The 19,706-nt window shown below is 38.5% G+C and overlaps 1 protein-coding gene across 1 annotated transcript in view; it reads left to right on the top strand.

Moving 5' to 3' along the window:
• MGMT (O-6-methylguanine-DNA methyltransferase) overlaps positions 1-19,706 on the top strand; it is an 817,517-nt gene that overhangs the window by 122,805 nt on the left and 675,006 nt on the right. The window contains exon 3 of the mRNA XM_029610006.1: positions 9,978-10,117. Coding sequence (XP_029465866.1) covers positions 9,978-10,117 — 140 coding nt within the window. The remainder of the gene's footprint in view (positions 1-9,977; positions 10,118-19,706) is intronic.

The following is a 19,706-nucleotide window of genomic DNA, read 5'->3' as shown; positions in this document are numbered from 1 at the left end:
CTGCTGCTCGGGATGAGTCAGGAGTATAATCTTGGTTTTTTGTTTTTTTTTTTGCAGGGGAGGGGGAATGATAAGCCACCAAAGAGTTTTTATTGCATCAGGATAGGCGGGAGGGGATCAGGTTCATGAGGGATGAAGGGGATTGTGGTTTGGGGGTTTGTATAACAGATCAGCATTCCAGGGTAGAGGGTGAGATATAATCAGCTTACTGGTAAGGAGAGAGATGCTTTCACAGGACTTAGCTGGTTACTTATGACTTTCAGTACTAGTAGCCAACTAAGTTTAGGAGTCCAAGGCTGAATAGGTTACATTTAGGTGCCCAGTTTGTGCTGCCCAGCTTTTTAGCAAATTTTCTTTTGATAACTTAAGCATCTAATTTTCCCAAACCTGAGTGGCCAAACTTTGGCCACCTAAGTCAGTTGCTCAGCCTTTTTTAAAATAAATTAACCTCATTTTGATTATACAGATATTACAGTAGAACTTGCAACTAACACCGGATGGAATGAGATAATTAATGCTGATGAAAATAAAGCAGCAGTTATATGGGTGCCATCATTATGCACAGCATTATGAGTGTGGAAAGCAAAGTTTGAATATGACACTAGGGATAAATACCCCTATCTTGTGAATTTTGTTTTTGGGACTGAACTTTCAAAAGGATTTATGTGCATACAACTTTGTTCTATGCACATAAATGGACTTTTGAAAATTGCCCAGGGGGTTATATGCATAAAAATACATGGAAAAGTGATTTTGTGTTTACTTTTTATGTGCTCCAGAAAGACGCATTCCAGATGCGGAGTTGGGGCAGGGAAACCATTTACGTGCATAATTTAGGTTTCAGAAGTATGCACGTAAATCTGCACTCGCACATTTACACCTGCCTAAGTTGCAGGTGTAAATGTATGTATGTATGTATGCCTTTAGGGTGCTGCTCATACCTGCTAATTTTCAAAGCGGACTTATGCTCATAAGTCTGTTTGGAAATTCAGGCTAAAGTCTGTGTGTACTGTCTTCATGCAGACTTTAGCCCGACATGGGCTGTAATAAAATTACCTTCCCTTTATACACTAAGAATACTGGTCCTTAATTCAGTATCTGGTTTGGATATTTTAGACTCATCTAGTTATAACTTAACTATTAGCATGCAGCATCATAGAGGAAAATAATTTGTGTTTCTCCAAAGAGAAGCAGCATGAATAGAGTCACACTTATGGCTCATGTGACTTGACACCTGCATACTGGAGCAGTTTCTCCCCAGCTGGTGAGTTTTCACTGTTTTGCCATTAGCTGATGTTAAAGCTATTAGAGCCCACCTGCCACAGAACCGTGACAAGAAGACCTTTACTTCAAGATCCATCCTTGAGCATTTCTGTGCTGCCTTAGACCTTAATCATAAAGGACTTTATCCCATTCTAGGGCTATAGAAAAAAATATTTCAAGGGAAGTTTGATACTGCCTGTGGTGCATGGTACTCGTTGGGCCTGTAAATTGATTTTCAAAGGGAAATGTTCTGTGGTGTTTCTCTTGGAAAATTTCTTGCCAGTAGGATGCACCTGCAAAGCTTGCAAGTATAGATTCCTGCAATACTTCCTGGCTGGGGAGTTGAAAATAATGTCGCCTGCATGCTTTGCTTGCATGGCCTGATCCTGGAGCCTCTTTTTCCCTTCAGGAAAAATAATGTGCATTGTGGATAGTGTCCGTACTTTTTTCACACTGGATGGATGGGAATTTCTAGAAGGCATGTTTCCATGGACAAATGCCCTGGAAAAATTTTCTAAAAATTGACCCTTATTGAATAAGGCCATATTTATGTTATATATTCATGTTTTGGTTTATTTTTCAATAATATTGTTCTATTAACCACTTTGCTGTCCCCTCAGGCTCTTATTGCACCGGAATGTGCTAGTTATACTGGGTGTTGGGTTTCTTTCCTGACAGAGTTGTGTTACTTTCAAGGTTTCTTTTGGTCACGCTTCTATTATTTTTGTTGAAATGTCATCAAAGCATGCCAGTGGTTTCAAAGATTGCTTCTGCTGTGGATGCAAGATGTCACTTACTGACATCCACATCAGCTACTGGTGCCTGGGAGGTTATGATGTGTCTGTATGTGATATCTGCTAAAAGATGTTGCTAGATCAAGCTAGAGAAAGAGAGGCTCAGTACCTGCTTAGCAAAAAAAAGTCAAGTCCAGCTTTGAGCTGGCCTGGAATCATAGTGAGAAGAGATTACAGTTTGTGAAAAGATTAACTGGTTTTGCCAAAGCTGCTTCAGGTCTTTAATATTCTTAATGTGAGTTGTTGCACAAGAGTGCTGAGGTGCCAGTGGAAGCCTTGATGCATCAACTCTGAACCCTGAGGGCTAAGATTTGGAGACCCGCTTTCCTCTCTTTGGGCCCTGTTCACTGGATCCAAGTTTGTTGGACCTCTTTACAAAGGACTCCCTGATGTTCACTGATGCAAGTATTCTCAGATCAGGTTCATGGCACCATCCATTTATGTGCTGTATTTTCTTCTGCTGCTAGGCAGATATCTGGTTCTTATTCTAGCTCATGATTAATTTATGTATTTATAACTTAGATTTATAAAAACTCGTATCCAGTCAGTGGCTCCAAGCAGAGCTTCATTTCTGGATACTTGACAGGTATGCATATAAGAAAATAAGAAGTTGCTATACTGGGTCAGACCAAGGGTCCATCAAGCCCAGCAATTTTCTTTTAGTAGTAACTGCCACTCCGTGCCAGTTATCCCCAAGCCTTATGTTGGAGTAGTAATATCTACAAACAAAACCAAGCAACTGCAAATCCATATAACAAAATTACTGCTAGCAATATTTTACGGAGTGAGCAGCCTTCTTGATAATTCAGACAATTGTTCTTGAATGTGATTTGATTTTGTACTTGAACGTAGAAGCAGTCCAAAATCTGATGTTACTAATACCAGTCTAAATCGTGCTACTAAATCCCAAGCAGTTTAAATCCCATGCTACTAATGCCAGTAATAGTCAAATACATTTTGGGAATGTCCATTGCTTAATAGTTTATGGATGTCTCCTCCAAAAACTTTTCCAAACCTTTATTTAAATCCAGCTAAGCTAACTGCCTTAACCACATCCTATAGCAATGAATTCCAGAGCTTGTCTATTCATTTCATTTATTTTGATTTATATATTGCCATGCTGGTGAAGCTCAAGGTGATCTACAATGCATGAAATAAACCGGATTATATACAATTGAAAACAATAAAACAAAACTCAATGTTAAATTTAAAATCACTCGTAAGTACTTCTAAATCAGTGTTTCCTAACCAGTGTGCCTTCAGACCTAATCAGGTGTGCCATGATGGAAAAGTCACTACTACCTGATGCTTATACCATACCAGCACTAGGCTCTGCTTTCAGCACCTCACAGCATAATTTAAAAATGTCTGTTTTTTCTAGCCTCAGGATGAGCCCCAAAGTGTGGTAATTAATGGGTAAAATGCAGGGCATAGATAGCTGGGACCCATTTTGTGCAGTGCACACAGTCACCTCCTTTTCTTCCCATCTTTGAGTTGTCCTAGCCTGTCTTACCATAGGCTGAGTTAGATGGCAAAAAAGTGCATTGAGCCCTGGATGTGGCTTACTTTGAGTGATGGGAGCAGCAGAAGTGAAAGAGCACTGCCAGTCACCTGTGGCAGCCAACGTAACAGACATGGCTGCCTGTACCACACAGACTTCTCCTTTCTCCTCCACTTATGTATAAAAGGAACTGGTCCATTGTGATGGGTTTAAAAACATAAGAAATTGCCATACGGGGTCAGAACAAGGGTTCATCAAGCCCAGCATCCTGTTTCTAACAGTGGCCAATTCAAGCTACAAGTACCGGACAAGTACCCAAACACTAAGTAGATCACATGCTACTGATGCCAGTAATAGCGTTGGCATTTCCCTAAGTCAGCTTGATTAATTGCAGTTAATAGACTTCTCCAAGAAATTATCCAAACCTTTTTTAAACCCAGCTACACTAACTGCACTAAGCACACCCTCTGGCAACAAATTCCAGAGCTTAATTGTGCGTTGAGGAAAATAATTTTCTCAGATTACTTTAAATGTGCTACTTGCTAACTTCATGGAATGCCCCCTAGTCGTCCTATTATCTGAAAGAGTAAATAACCAATTCACATCTACCTGTTCTAGACCTCTCATGATTTTAAAGACCTCTATCATATCCCCCCTAGACATCTCTTCTCCAAGCTGAACAGCCTTAACCTCTTTAGTCTTTTCTCATAGGGGAGCTGTTCCATCCTCTATCATTTTGGTCGCCCTTCTCTGTACCTTCCCCAGTGCAACTATATCTTTTTTGAGATGCAGTGTATCACATGACTCCTTCCAAGTAAATTTTAAGAGGGCAATTTTCAGTGGTCTGCGGAGTGCTAAAGTTTGCATTACAAATAAAATGTATTTTATGTATTTTCAAAGTGGACTTAATCGCCTACGTCTACTTTGAAAATTAGCTGGTGTTAATGTGTGAGAGTAGATTTATGTGAATACTTTCCAAATTTGAAAATATTCACTTAAAAGCTATTCCTGCCCAAACTCCAGCTTCTGGAATGCCTCTTACCTGTGCACATAAAGACACACACGGATTTGCTTCTATGTACTTTTATGCGTACATCCCCCCCAGCCAATTTTCAAAAGCCCATTTATGCATATAAAACTGTTTTAATCACGTAATGCTTTTGAAAATTCAGCCCGTTGTGTCTTAAGCTTTTTTTCTAGAACTTGAGGTACAGGCCTTGTATCTTTGTGAACTGTCTCCATCCTCTCCAATGTACCTACAAAGAAATAGTCTCTAAAACTTAGCTCAGTATTCAAAGTGGGGTTCTGACAAGTAACCTATTTTTTTTTTTTGCTTAATTATACCTCTGCGTATGTAGCCAAGCATACTGTTAGCTTTTCCAGTTGCTTTATTACATTGCTACTTTGAGGTCATTTGAGATGATTACTACTAGATCTCCTTCCTTTAGCTATTGCATTCATAAAAACAGGTGCTGTTCTATAATAGAATTAAGACCTACAGGTTCTGCAGTGTAAAAATCAATACTCCATTGCTGTTGCCTTCTTCTTAATTCTAAATCCCGATCGTGTCCTCTAACAATAGTAGCCACTTGGTCTATAACAAAAAACAAAACAAAACAAAGATCATCAATTGAGTGATAAGCTAGGCAGTGTACAACATTGGAGTTGCTGAACGTTTATTAAGTCAATTTCTGTGTTCTGATATATGCATGTGCAATGCTCTTTTTGTCTTTCTCATGTGTAACTTTGAACATGGACATATAATATAAACAATAAATGTTCCAATCTATTCCCCCCTGCAAATAAAACCCAAACAAACTTGGAACCATATGTTACATACCCCAAGCCTCTCCTCATCCTTTGGCCAATGGTATTGGTTGAGGGTAGTTTTTTGGGAGGAGGTAGGGGAACCAAATCTGGGTATGAGATCAAAAGGAAAGAAAGGGGATTACGTGATGTTTTCTTTGGGGGGGGAGGCAGCAGGGAATCAGCATGCTGGGGGTGGGCAGCAGGCCCAGAACACAGCTTCTGCCCATTTATGAACTGCTAGGGTGTCAGCTCTGCTATATGAACATAAGAAATTGCCATACTGGGTCAGACCAAGGGTTCATCAAGCCCAACATCCTGTTTCCAACAGTGGCCAATCCAGGCTGCAAATACCCAAACACTAAGTAGATCCCATGCTATTGATGCCAGCAATAGCAGTGGCTATTCTCTAAGTCAACTTGATTAATAGCAGTTAATAGACTTCTCCAAGAACTTATCCAAACCTTTTTTAAACCCAGCTACATTAACTGCACTAACCACATCCTCTGGCAACAAATTTCAGAGCTTAATTGTGCATTGAGTGAAAAAGAATGTTCTCCAATTAGTCTTAAATGTGCTACTTGCTAACTACATGGAATGCCCCCTAGTCCTTCTATTATTCGAAAGTGTAAATAACCGATTCACATATACTCGTTCAAGACCTCTCATGATTTTAAAGATCTCTATCATATCCCCCCTCAGCTGTCTCTTCTCCAAGCTTGAACAGCCCTAACCTCCTCAGCTTTCCTCATTGGGGAGCTTTTCCATCCCCTTTATAATTTGGTCTCCCTTCTCTGTACCTTCCCCAGTGCAACTATATCTTTTTTGAGATGCTGGCTTTACTATAGTCATGAACTGAAAGTTAAATTTCATGTGCTAAGAGTATACATTAAATTTAATTTTTAGTTTGGTGGGCTGAATACATAGGATGGTAATGAGCAATGAGGTCATTACCATGCTACATAACTGGACAAAATGGTCAGACAGATGATGAAATGCAAAGAGAAATCAGAGAAGCAAACCAATTTGGCAGTGCAATAATAATGGGAGATTTCAATTACCACACAAAAGACGTCGCAAGCTACAAATTTTTCATTTTTCTGTGCATTTATTTACTTAAAGCTGTGGGACCATCATACCACCCTCGGTTGGTTTGGCAGTAAGCCAGGCTCTCAACCACAACGGGTCATGTTTTAATCATCGGTCCGTTAAAGTTTTTAATCCATTAAAGTCCTTGAAATATTTTATTTAATTTAACTAATTTTTTTCTTTTTTTCTTATATTGTTAAAATGTTTTTGATGTGACGGTGTTGATTTAATCAAAAAAGAACGGTATTTCCTTACTTGTACGGAGCGCTGCCGCGCTTTACAGATGAAGTTCAGGAATTGTTTTTAAAGGAGTAAACTTCCGATCCAAAGGTACTTGTGCAGTCCGACGTACGTTTCGCTCCGCGCTGCTTCAGGGACTGTGACCGCATCGGAGAGTTGTTATGCCTGAACTTAAGGTTTTTTCCCACTCCGATTAATATCCAGAAGTATTGGCTTGAAATATTATGAATCGGCAAATAACCGTGTCTATATTATTTGGTTAAATTTCCTATATTACCGCTAATTTTTCCTGGGTCTCATTTACTTATGTTGGAAGATATTATGTTTCTGGAAATTGTATTACTTATGAACAGTATACTTTGTTTTTTCCTTTTTCTTTTGATATTTCAATTGTATGAAATTTGAAAATTCAATAAAAAAAAAAAAAAAAAGGTGGAAGGAAGGCAAAACGATTACCGTCATGGTTAAAAGGTGAGGTGAAAGAGGCTATTTTAGCCAAAAAAACATCCTTCAAAAATTGGAAGAAAATAGGATAAAACATAAGCATTGTCAAGGTAAGTTTAAAACATTGATAAGACAGGCGAAGAGAGAATTTGAAATGAAGTTGGCCATAGAGGCAAAAACTCATAATAAAAACTTTTTAAAATATATCCAAAGCAAGAAACCTGTGAGGGAGTCGGTTGGACCATTAGATGACAGAGGGGTTAAAGGGGCTCTTAGGGAAGATAAGGCCATTGCAGAAAGACTAAATGAATTCTTTGCCTCCGTGTTTACTTATTTATTTATTTATTTATTTAACAACTTTTAATATACCGATATTCGTGAGGCACATCACGCCGGTTTACAAGTAACTCAGTTAAAGGAGGAGAAGAAGAGAGGGTTTACAAGTAACGGTTTACAAGTAACTCAGTTAAAGGAGGAAATTACAATGAACAGGGGGCCGGGGGATGGGAACAGGCCAGAAAGGGGGGGGGGGGGTAAGGGAGACAGGAAGAAGAGAGGGAAAGATAGGTAGCATGAGTGAGAATGAGGATGTTGGGGAGATACCAGTTCCAGAGATGGTTTTCAGGGGTGACGACTCAGATGAACTGAACGAAATCACTGTGAACCTGGAAGATGTAGTAGGCCAGATTGACAAACTAAAGAGTAGCAAATCACCTGGACCGGATGGTATGCATCCTAGGGTTCTGAAGGAACTAAAAAATGAAATTTCTGATCTATTAGTTAAAATTTGTAATCTATCATTAAAATCATCCATTGTACCTGAAAACTGGAGGGTGGCCAATGTAACCCCAATATTTAAAAAAGGCTCCAGGGGCGATCCGGGTAACTATAGACCAGTGAGCCTGACTTCAGTGCCGGGAAAAATAGTGGAAACTATTCTCAAGATCAAAATCGTAGAGCATATAGAAAGACATGATTTAATGGGACACAGTCAACATGGATTTACCCAAGGGAAGTCTTGCCTAACAAATCTGCTTCATTTTTTTGAAGGGGTTAATAAACATTTGGATAAAGGTGAACCGGTAGATGTAGTGTATTTGGATTTTCAGAAGGCGTTTGACAAAGTCCCTCATGAGAGGCTTCTACGAAAACTAAAAAGTCATGGGATAGGAGGCGATGTCCTTTCGTGGATTTCAAACTGGTTAAAAGACAGGAAACAGAGAGTAGGATTAAATGGTCAATTTTCTCAGTGGAAAAGGGTAAACAGTGGAGTGCCTCAGGGATCTGTACTTGGACCGGTGCTTTTCAATATATATATAAATGATCTGGAAAGGAATATGACGAGTGAGGTTATCAAATTTGCGGATGATACAAAATTATTCAGAGTAGCTAAATCACAAGCAGACTGTGATACATTACAGGAGGACCTTGCAAGACTGGAAGATTGGGCATCCAAATGGCAAATGAAATTTAATGTGGACAAGTGCAAGGTGTTGCATATAGGGAAAAATAACCCGATGTTAGGTTCCATATTAGGAGCTACCACCCAGGAAAAAGATCTAGGCATCATAGTGGATAATACTTTAAAATCGTTTGGCTCAGTGTGTTGCAGCAGTCAAAAAAGCAAATAGAATGTTAGGAATTATTAGGAAGGGAATGGTTAATAGAACGGAAAATGTCATAATGCCTCTGTATCGCTCCATGTGAGACTGCACCTTGAATACTGTGTACAATTCTGGTCGCCGCATCTCAAAAAAGATATAGTTGCGATAAAGAAGGTACAGAGAAGGGCAACCAAAATGATAAAGGGGATGGAACAGCTCCCCTATGAGGAAAGGCTGAAGAGGTTAGGGCTTGGAGAAGAGACGGCTGAGGGGGGAATATGATAGAGGTCTTTAAGATCATGAGAGGTCTTGAACGAGTAGATGTGACTTGGTTATTTACACTTTTGAATAATAGAAGGACTAGGGGGCATTCAATGAAGTTAGCAAGTAACACATTTAAGACTAATCGGAGAAAATTCTTTTTCACTCAACGCACAATAAAGCTCTGTTGCCAGAGGAGGTGGTTAGTGCAGTTAGTGTAGCTGGGTTCAGAAAAGGTTTGGATAAGTTCTTGGAGGAGAAGTCCATTAATAGCTATTAATCAATTATACTTAGGTAATAGCCACTGCTATTAATTGCATCAGTAGCATGGGATCTTCTTGGTGTTTGGGTATTTGCCAGGTTCTTGTGGCCTGGTTTTGGCCTCTGTTGGAAACAGGATGCTGGGCTTGATGAACCCTTGGCCTGACCCAGCATGGCAATTTCTTATGTTCTTATGTTTAGCATATGCAAGTGTTCTACCTTTAAATCCTCTACATATGTGCTAAATGGCACCGGTTTCTCCCCGCACTAGGGTCTTAATGCTTTGGACATTGTTTACCAGGCATGCTAAAACTGGTTAGCACATGTGCTAAGTGTTGCACACTGTTAATAAATAAACAATATTTCATAAAGGGCTAGCAAATAGTCTTAAAAGATATTTATATTTTTATGACCCTATTTATGCTTGAAACTAAAATCTGTTGTTCTGGATTTTATAACTTTCTTTTGTATGTATATAATAATGACCTATTTTTGAATGCTCCAGTAAATCAGCTAAGAAGAGTGGTAAAGAATCTGAAATGTTACTAACAAAACAAAAAAGGACTAGTTATCCACTGTGATTTTTCTTTCCCTTTATAAGGTGTCAAAACCATTATTTTTTTAAACTGGAAAATGTGTTTTAAGTTCTTAAATAAAACCAAACACTGAGGAAAATGTATATACACATGCATTATATTTTTCTTTTACAAACAGGTTGCTTTAAAGGCAGAAAAAAGTGAATGTAAGGAGATCCACCTAGGACTGAATAGCCCTTTGGGAAAAATACAGATATCTGGATGTGAAACAGGCATACATGAAATAAAGCTTCAACCAGAAACTGTACCAGAAAAGAGGTAAGGCATGAACCACACAAATTTCATGCAATAAAATGTAATATAGAAGTTAAGAAATAAATACATGCAGGTAATGATGCACTGGATTACTTTTTATTGATGTATTTGATTGTATTTAAGTAATTTATGATTATGCTGTATTTGATTTATTATGATGTAATTTATCAGTGTAATGTAATTTACTGTTACGTATTTTATATTTGTTGAAACCACTTTGGGTTATTCTTTTGAACAAGAAAGACAGTCTGTACTTGTATAACTATGTAACATGCAATTTCCTATTTTAGTTTAAACATATGTAAACATACATTCCTAAAGCAAAATAAAATTTGACTAGACCATGCTACACTAAGCTGAACACAATGGACAAAAGTACTTGTTAGAAACAAATATATTATATGTAAATTAAAAATTAGGTAGACTTTCATCATGAAATGAAATTTTCACTATTATTTAGATCCTGATTCAGACATTTTCAGTTATATTGGTCAGTTTGATAAATTTCATTTCTTTCTGTTGATTCCCCTTTTGTGGAAGACAAGCGCTAGTAAGCGGAGTGAATTAGGCCCTGAGATTTTTGATAATGCTATCATTTGTTTTTTTAAAGTAATGATCTTGTCAGACTTGATATCTGACCCCTTGGTTAAACAATTCATTAAATAGGTCATCACAGAAAATGTTTTCTTTGTATTCTAGTACAGAAGCAATAAGTTTAACAATTGTGAATAATCACAATTAGGTACTTCCATGTGAGCTGGAGGTAGGGAGCTGTTTATTAGTAGTCATGCAAGTATATTTTTGAATGTGATTCACAGAATAAGCATAGTAGAGTTAACTTAATGTATTTATACTGGATATTTATAAAACAAAGGAAGATTTCAGTCCATATGGTCATGTATAGCTGCTTTCAGAAGCTATTCAGATCTAAGTATTTCTTTTTGCTTCCATATTCTGTGAGATATCTCAAGAGAATGAGATGTTGAATTTCTAAATAAAAATGGATTCAATAAGTGATTAAAAAGCATTATATAGTTGACTATTAAAATGTGTTCTTCTTTATAAGTAACATATAACCTGTAGTGGTTTCCCTTATTTTGAACCCCATTTTGCTTCATTTTGACAGCCTAGAAAATACCCAGGAAACCAAATGTACCTTCTCTGACCTTGGTCCTCTGTTCCTAATAGAATTGCTAAGCAATATGTCACTAAGTTAACTCCCCGGCACAACCAGGTTGACAGCAAAGAAAATCTAGAATTACAGTGTTTAGTACATGTAAAAGTAGACCAACCACCTTTATAATCATATAGAAGATAAAATACATTTTTGCAGATAGTCAAAGTGTTTGGGAGGTATGTGTAATAAATCAGACAACAAGACAGGGTGGATAATTATACAACTATATATGCATACCTTGGTGCATAAGTATAAAGTAAAACACTAAGGAGTGAATTTTCAAAAGTGTTATGTAAAAGCAGCATATATCATAGCAATTTTCAAAAGCCCATTTATGCACATAACACCTTTTGAAAATTACCTCCAAAGATGTGTATGAAATGAGCCAAAATGCTGATAAAGTTTGAAAATACTTCAGAATGAAAATGAGTTGGTTTTTTTTCCCATGGAAAAGTTAGGACCAAGATTAGCCACACAAGTAGGTGTTGTCATCCAATGCCACAGAGATGGAAAAGTTCTTTCATGGCTCAGAAAACTCCTGGTTTGCTAGGCATGTGATTGTCCTCAGACTCCTTTTCTTCTGCTGATGTGAAAAAATGGTATTTAGCTCTGTTCATGCTGCTTGTCTATTATTTTCTTTGTTTAATCTTTGTTTTTAGTTGAGTCTTTTTTCAAAAATGAAGAAAAATTTTTTTCAAAATTAATTTGGTATTGTTCCTCTTCAAATGGCATACAAAAAGCTGGGGTTCAAGAGATGTCCTTGTTGCTCTTTCAAAATGATTGTCAAATTTAGTATAACAAATTTTTCCATTGTCTGGGGCCTTCCCAGTGCCAAATTGTGCTGCGTGTTCTCGCATGTCTCCCAGTGCCAGAAAGTCAAGAAGCTAAGCGGAGAAGTCATAATAACGAATATTGAAAACAGCGTTATTCTAAATGATCTTACCACGGGGACTTTGGTTAACATCTGTGGTGCCCCGAAGAAGCCATTGGACCGAAACACGTTGGGCAAATGTTTGACTTCTTGGCGGGTGATCTGCACCCTTATGGGAATTAAGAGGCAAATTATTCCTTGACAATATATTTTAATTTGTTTTCTTCAAGAAGTTTTAAAACAAGAGGTTTCAACGAGCTGTGTCATTTAGGTGGATGCCCATTGTTCTCTGGATATAAAATCGAAAATTGTCCATCAAGTGAATATTTGAATGCACTGTCGGGAGTTTTCCCATTGAAAGAGACCTCCTTAGAGCCGACTTGGCCATCTATGATATCTGAAAAAGGGACTAAATGTAAAAAAAACTAGTAGGTTGGACTCTTATTTTGAGACTTTTTGGTTTGTTAAAAGGTTTTTGATATATAATTATTATGATTTGCATTTAAGTTGTTTGTTTAGGTTTAAAACATTTGTCTTTCTTGTAAGGGTGTGATCCCGATGTGATTATTGGAATATTTTTACTGTGGTATGTATGTATGAGGAATGGTTGTGAGGTATGATTTTTTGTTCCATGCTGAACACTTTTTTATTAAATGTGTTAGTGATATGATGGGTTGTTTTTAAAAGCCAATAGATGATTTGTAAAATTGATTCTTCTAGAAATGTTTTGAAATAAATATTTAGCGGTTATGCTTTATGAAAAGAAATAGTTTTTTTTTAAATAGATTGCTGAATTTATACCACACCAGCAAGTTACCCCATGCACGTTTTCTTCATTTCCTTTAGGACTTGGCCATAAAAGCAGTCCTGTGTATTTAGTCTCTGCAGGATGTTTATCCTGTTGGACGCTATGCTGTCACTATCATAAAGAGCCATACCCCCCACCAGGTTGATCCACCGTATCATTGCGATATATTTTGTATCCTGGTATAGCACTGTCCCATTGGTTGTCCTCCATCCACCAGGCCTCTGAGATGCCAATTATGTCCACCTCTTCATTCAGTGCTATACTTTCTAACTTTCCCATTTTACTTTTTAGTCTTCTGGCATTCACATACAGACATTTTAAAAAATGCTTTTTTATGGTATTAACAATCTGCTTATCACTTGAGAGAGTTATTTTGGAATCTTTTAACTCAAGTGCTTCTTTACTTATAGACACATGGACTACTCTTGCTTTTATTGGAACTTTTCTATTAGGATGCCCTAATTCCTCTTTTATTTTATTATCCTTTGAAGATACTTTCCTTCAAACCATGTGCTGCGGAGTGTCTGTTGGCTTCCCCCATGTTTTTTAGTTTGTTTTTTTTAAGAGTTTGTTTATACATTTTGAATGCAGATCTTTTCGCTTTTATTTTTCAGCCATGTCTTTGGAGAGCCATATCTGTTTCCTTTCCACTTACATAAAGATTTTTTGCCTTAATAGCTCCTTTTAATTTGACCCATTTTTATTCCACCTCACCTAATTTCACCCCATCTAGTTCCTCCTCAAGGTATCTCCCCATTTTAACAAAGTCTGTATGTTTGAAATCTAGGACTTTGTTCTTTGTGTGATTTCTCTTCAACATGGATGCCATATCAGACCATACCATCTGATGAAAATGATTGGGGATGCTGAATTCAACAGAAATTACAGTGCCCCCCCCCCCCAAAAAAAAAAAATCATGAGGGAGCTTCTAAACTATCTTTACAATTGGCAAGGATCAGGCAACAGCCTAAAGAAAGGGAGAATGAAAAGATCCATTATAAGTTACAAAAGTCACAGATTTATTGAAGTGCTAAACATGTTAAGTGAATTGGATGGTCTGAGAAGTTGTAAATAGTTATTTCACTAGTTACAATCAATTGTCAATAAAGTTCAGTTGGAAACCACAACCAGCTTCCATCATTATTGTTGTATATAAAAACTGTCTTAACCCTAAATTTTACCCAGGTGAAAAGTTATCTAGGTAAAATTTATCTGGTAAGATGGAGGAAATGATCAATTAAAGGCTTTTGGCAGAGTAATTGGTCTCCTTGGAATGTGGACCTCTAGGAGTTCCTTCCTCCAGGGCTTGTCAATGAAGTTTTTCAAGCATCCAGCGATCCCATGGAGCAGAGTCCTGACCCAGGAATCCAAGCCAACTCCTCTGAATGGCAGTAAACCACACTGCCACTGTGTCACATGATCGGCCTGAACATCGATCATTGACAGCTATGTGGACGAATAATGTTATTTCATCCCTAGATGTATATTAACTCCTCTGAGAATTCTGCGCACAAAGACTTAAAACTCTGCATACTTTGTATTGGTCAAAATAACACAATACACATGACAGTCTTTAAGTAAGTAATTTAAAATGTAATACAGATAAAAGTTACTACATAGGAGGAGAACAGGGAGAAGTTTCCTAACCGGGGGTCTAGCGGTAACTGGCCTCAACGGCTCTTTTCCTTTTCAACATTGGAACTGTTACCTGCATTGCCTTAAACGCTGCTGACGTCACTTCCTCCAACTATGAAGGTATTTAAAGTGCCTTCCGTTTTCAACAACTGAGGAGAACAGGGAGAAGTTTCCTAACCGGGGGTCTAGTGGTAGCTGGCCTCAACGGCTCTTTTCCTTTTCAACATTGGAACTGTTACCTGCATTGCCTTAAATGCTGCTGACGTCACTTCCTCCAACTACGAAGGTATTTAAAGTGCCTTCCTGCGGCGTGCAGCCGATGCCGGCGCGTTGACAAAGCCGCGCGGCTTTGTCTGCTCGGCTTCGTCTAAGCTGGGCTTCGTATGACTGAGATCCATGTTGGAATATAAATGTTAGTTATTGAATCTGATTGTTCTCCTCCAAGATACCTAACCGTGAGTAAACTCGAGTAGAGGAACCTGTTATATTATTAGTAAAGTTTCCTGTTTGAACCCTATGCCTCACACGAAGCGGAAGTGCAGAGTTCGTGTGGAGACTCCGATCACGCCAACATTGCCCCTGCAATCTAGTATAACTGGTTTTTTCTCTCCAGCGAACACGTCCACTCCGAGCAGGCAATCCATTACATTGGTGGACTTAGAGCACATGTCTCCAATGTTGGATATTTGTACATCTTTAAGCCCCGGAGCTCCAGAGGTCCCCTCCATTCCTAGTGGAAACCAACATCTGGTCCCTGATACAACTGTCCTCCCAAAGTTGGTGGCTGGAAGTAAATCCATCGGAGAAGGGTCAGATGGGAATGGAGCCTTTAAAGTATCCATTGAAGAACCTGGAAAGAAGCTTCCCCCTTTGATGCAGTTACCTGCGTCAGTGGGGGGTGGAAAACCGGATTCGATTACGGTGATACCGACAACTCAGGACAGAGGGGAACTGTCCATGGGAGATCATGGTCAGGGAGTTGGGGGGGGGGGGGGGGGCTCCAACCCTTGGGCCTACAATTGGTGGAGAAAAAAGAAATTACCTTAGAATTGGTTTGGAAGGCATTGTTATCTTTGGAAGCCTCTATTACCATGTTAACGAATAATATGCTTGGTATTAAAAACCATATATCTCAAATAGAAACTGTTGTGAAAGAAAATGTAGGAAAAATAAATGGGATAGAAAAACAAGTAGTACAATTGCATGATGCACAAGAGAAAATAATGCAAGGAGAAATAACAAATAATAGAAAAATCGAAATTCTTGAGAATGAGGTTAGATATAAGAACTTAAGGATTGTGAATTTTCCTTGTGTGAAGATGCATCTCCCCTTAGATATTTTTAAGAAATATATCACGGAAATGTTGTTATTTCCCAATGAAGCTATACCTCCAGTAGCGAAAATATATTTTGTGAACTTGGGGAAGAAACAAACACCAATATTAGCATCACAGGAAAATAGTAATCAAATCCATACAGAGAATGTGAATCTAACTGATTTTTTGGAACAGTCCTTGGAGACTCAGATAGAATCTAGAGGAACACTATTAGTCATCTTTCTATTTCCATCAGATAGAGATTCATTTCTTAAACATTTTTTTCGTAACAGATCTAAAACATTTCTAGGTGAGAAAATATGGGTATATCCTGACATTGCCAGAGAAACAGTCCCGCAGGAAAAAATTTCTTGCAATGCACCAAGAAGTAAGAGATCTAGGTGCAGAGTTTGTAGTTAGGTACCCAAGCAAATGTATCGTTAAATTGAATAATAATAGGTTCATTTTTTTTGAACCAATTCAATTGAGATCTTTTATCAATGCAAGGGCTCCTGTGGCAGTGGATTCCCTCCCAAAACTGGAGAAATAACATGAAAGTTCGCTATTTCCTGATTTGTGCTCAATTAGAACTCAGTTAGGTATCATATTGCCTTTTACAAGTCAGTCAGGATATGTGGTTTCTTATTTCGCAATTGATTTCTTCTGATCCAATATTTTAAGTGGAATATTATTTGTTTCATTTGTTAAAGTATCTGTGCGATAGGAAAATATTCTGATCTGTCTGGTTCATTGATAATTTTATATATTGTCTATGTAATTTGAAAAATTTAATAAATAAAAAAAAAAAAAAAGTTACTACATAAAGATGCAGAGTTTTAAATATTTTGAGCAGAATTTCCCCTGATGTTCACTATAAGAGTCTTTTCCACCCTCCCTCCGTACTCCCCTGGCTTTGCCCTCTCAGGCCCCAACTCCTCCACCTGCCAATATCTCTCCCTGCCCCTCTAGGCTCAATCCCTTCCACTCTATATCCACTCCCAGAGTTTTATCCCTCTGTCAGTACTGCCCCTCACATAGGCTCCCTCTGTCCCTCTCCATGCACACGCACGCATACACACCCTCATTCAGGCTCTCTCTTTCTCTCTTGCACACACACACACACACACACACACACACCCTCATTCAGGCTCTCTCTCTCTCGCACACACACACCCTCATTCACGCTCTCTCTCGCACGTGCCCTCATTCAGGCTCCCTCTCTCACACACGCCCTCATTCAGGCTCTCTCTCTCTCGCACACACACGCCCTCATTCAGGCTCTCGCGCGCACGCGCCCTCATTCAGACTCCCTCTTTCTCGCACGCGCCCTCATTCAGACTCCCTCTCTCTTGCACGCGCCCTCATTCAGGCTCCCTCTCTCTCGCGCGCGCCTTCATATAGGCTACTTCCATCTCTCACGCGCGCGCCCTCATATAGGCTACTTCCATCTCTCACGCACGTGCCCTCATACAGGCTACCTCAGTCTCTCACACATCCCTGCACATTGGCTCCCTCCATCACAAACAATCAAGCCCCCTCACATACACACATACACCTTCACAATCTCTTTACATAGGCTCCCTCTCTCTGGCACCCACACCTATGTACCCTCACACATGCTCTCTCACCCCTCAGGCTTGCAGTGTTACACACAAACAAATTCCCTCTTACCAGGCCTACTCCTTCTCACCGCGAGCAGGATGGTCTCCATTTGTGGCACCCCTGTACCGGCTTCATCTTTGCTGCGAGCGGGACGGGCTCCGCTCGAGGCATGCCGGGGCCTGCTCCTTCTTTGCTACGAGTGGGAATGCCTCTGTTTGTGGCACGCCAAGACCTGCTCCTTCGCCGCAAGTGGGACGGCCTTCACTCGTGGCGTGCTGGGGCCTGCCAAATTCAGTGCAGAAAACAGAGTTGCTGCGCAAGAGGGGAATTCTGTGCAAATTCTGCGCTGCAGAGTAGCACTAAATTCCCCCAGGACTAATGTATGGATATGAGGGACCAGTATCATGTAAAAACCAGGTCCTAGCTATGCACTTATAAAGAACTATACATATGTACAGGAAATGCTCACAATCCATTAAAATGCTCCTTCAGTCCCTTGCATTTTAAGTGAAAGCAATGGCACAAAAAAGGGCATGTGATGAAGTTGTCATGAGACAGATTTTCCTAATAGCTTTTAGTTTTCTTAGGGGAGAATGCTTTTGTGCTACAAGTACTTTTAAAAATGTACAATGTAAGAACTATTTCTAATGGCATAGTTCTAACATTTTTTAATTTATCATGAAATGTTTGCATTGAGGTCTGTAGTACAGAGTTCTAGCAGCTGGATTCTTTGTACATTGTTACAGCTTTTATTGAGTCAACATGAAATTTATACAAATATGTACATGAGCTTTTGACACCTTATAGGTCTCTTCATCAGATATGTGTATTATAGAGTAGAATTCATCTCTCATTCGTTGACAGTGATTAGTTAGTAAAATCTCAAGTCTCATTATTTTTGACAGAACAAAATAAAAATGAAAGCAACAGAGCTTGATATAACTGACTAATAAGCACAGTGCCAAGAACATTAAATGGAAAAAATATATAAAGCAAACATAAAAATTGATTTTAATGGATCCTTGTTGGAGAGAAGCATAATGAACACAAGTGTGGTAATAAATATTTGTATTCTACTCTAAAAACCTTGTGAGTTTTCATGTAGCATTTACATGTTAGAATCAATATAGCTTACGTTTTTTTTTTCTCTTTTTTGTACAAGAAATGTAAGTGTACCCCTGGTAATTGTAAATGCTAAAGTTTCACAACCATAAAGACATCCAAAAGAAAGATTAAAGATACACAAATACAAGTGATAAAAATGGTCACTCATGACTCATTTCACGTGGTGAAGAATTCTGTTAATTTTGTAGCATGCTTATTTCTTTTCAGTTTACTTTAAAATTGCACTAAGAGACCGGAATACAATTTTAAGTAAAGGACTTTTTGCTAACAGTTATTAAAAAGATTACTTGTGGGCTGTAGGGAGTTGCCAGATTTACCAATGCTAGCTTCAGGTTCTTGGAATAAAGTAGGGAGCTACGTGATTCACCAAGTTAGTGCAATCCTTTTACTGCTACAAAGTTGTCATCATATATTTCTGGGAAACATTTGTAGTAAATGGGGTTCTATCTTATCAGCACATCGTCTTCCTAAATATAGAAGTTGATTATTTTTATAAAAATCTGAAATATGGTATACTCTTTATATAATGCATGCCCTTATTTTATATAATATATTTTATCAAAATTTTTAAACATTAATATTAAGTTTGATATTGACACAGTATGGATATATTAATATGATTGTTTTGCCGTGCATATCAATGCTGTGTATCATCAATTGACCTGCTATTGGTGTTTTTGGGATCTTTCGGGGAATCCAGTAAACCCAAATGGTATTCTATGGGTAGCACACCAAGTATCTGTTAGACATTTTTTCATGACCTGCAAGGATATTTTCTTTAAAACATTTGGTATGATCCATTGCAGCTACTGTTTTCCACAACACAAAGATTTCACTTTTTTTCAAGATGAGCTTGCTCCTCTCTGACATCAGACTCTAAGGTTGGTCCTTCTCAGTCGAGATAAAAAAACACTGTGCAAAGATCAATTTTGTTAGCATCCAGTCAGATGAGTCCTGAACAAGTGTGTTATGCACATCTGCCAGCAGATGGAGACGGAGCAAACTGATATAACTGATATAGCAGTGACATCAGCTCGCCAGTATTCTCCGACTCCAGC

This window comes from Rhinatrema bivittatum, chromosome 7 (assembly GCF_901001135.1).
Source record: "Rhinatrema bivittatum chromosome 7, aRhiBiv1.1, whole genome shotgun sequence".
NCBI lineage: Eukaryota > Metazoa > Chordata > Amphibia > Gymnophiona > Rhinatrematidae > Rhinatrema > Rhinatrema bivittatum.
Note: the sequence above shows the minus strand (reverse complement) of the source record. Positions and strands in the feature narration are given on the sequence as shown.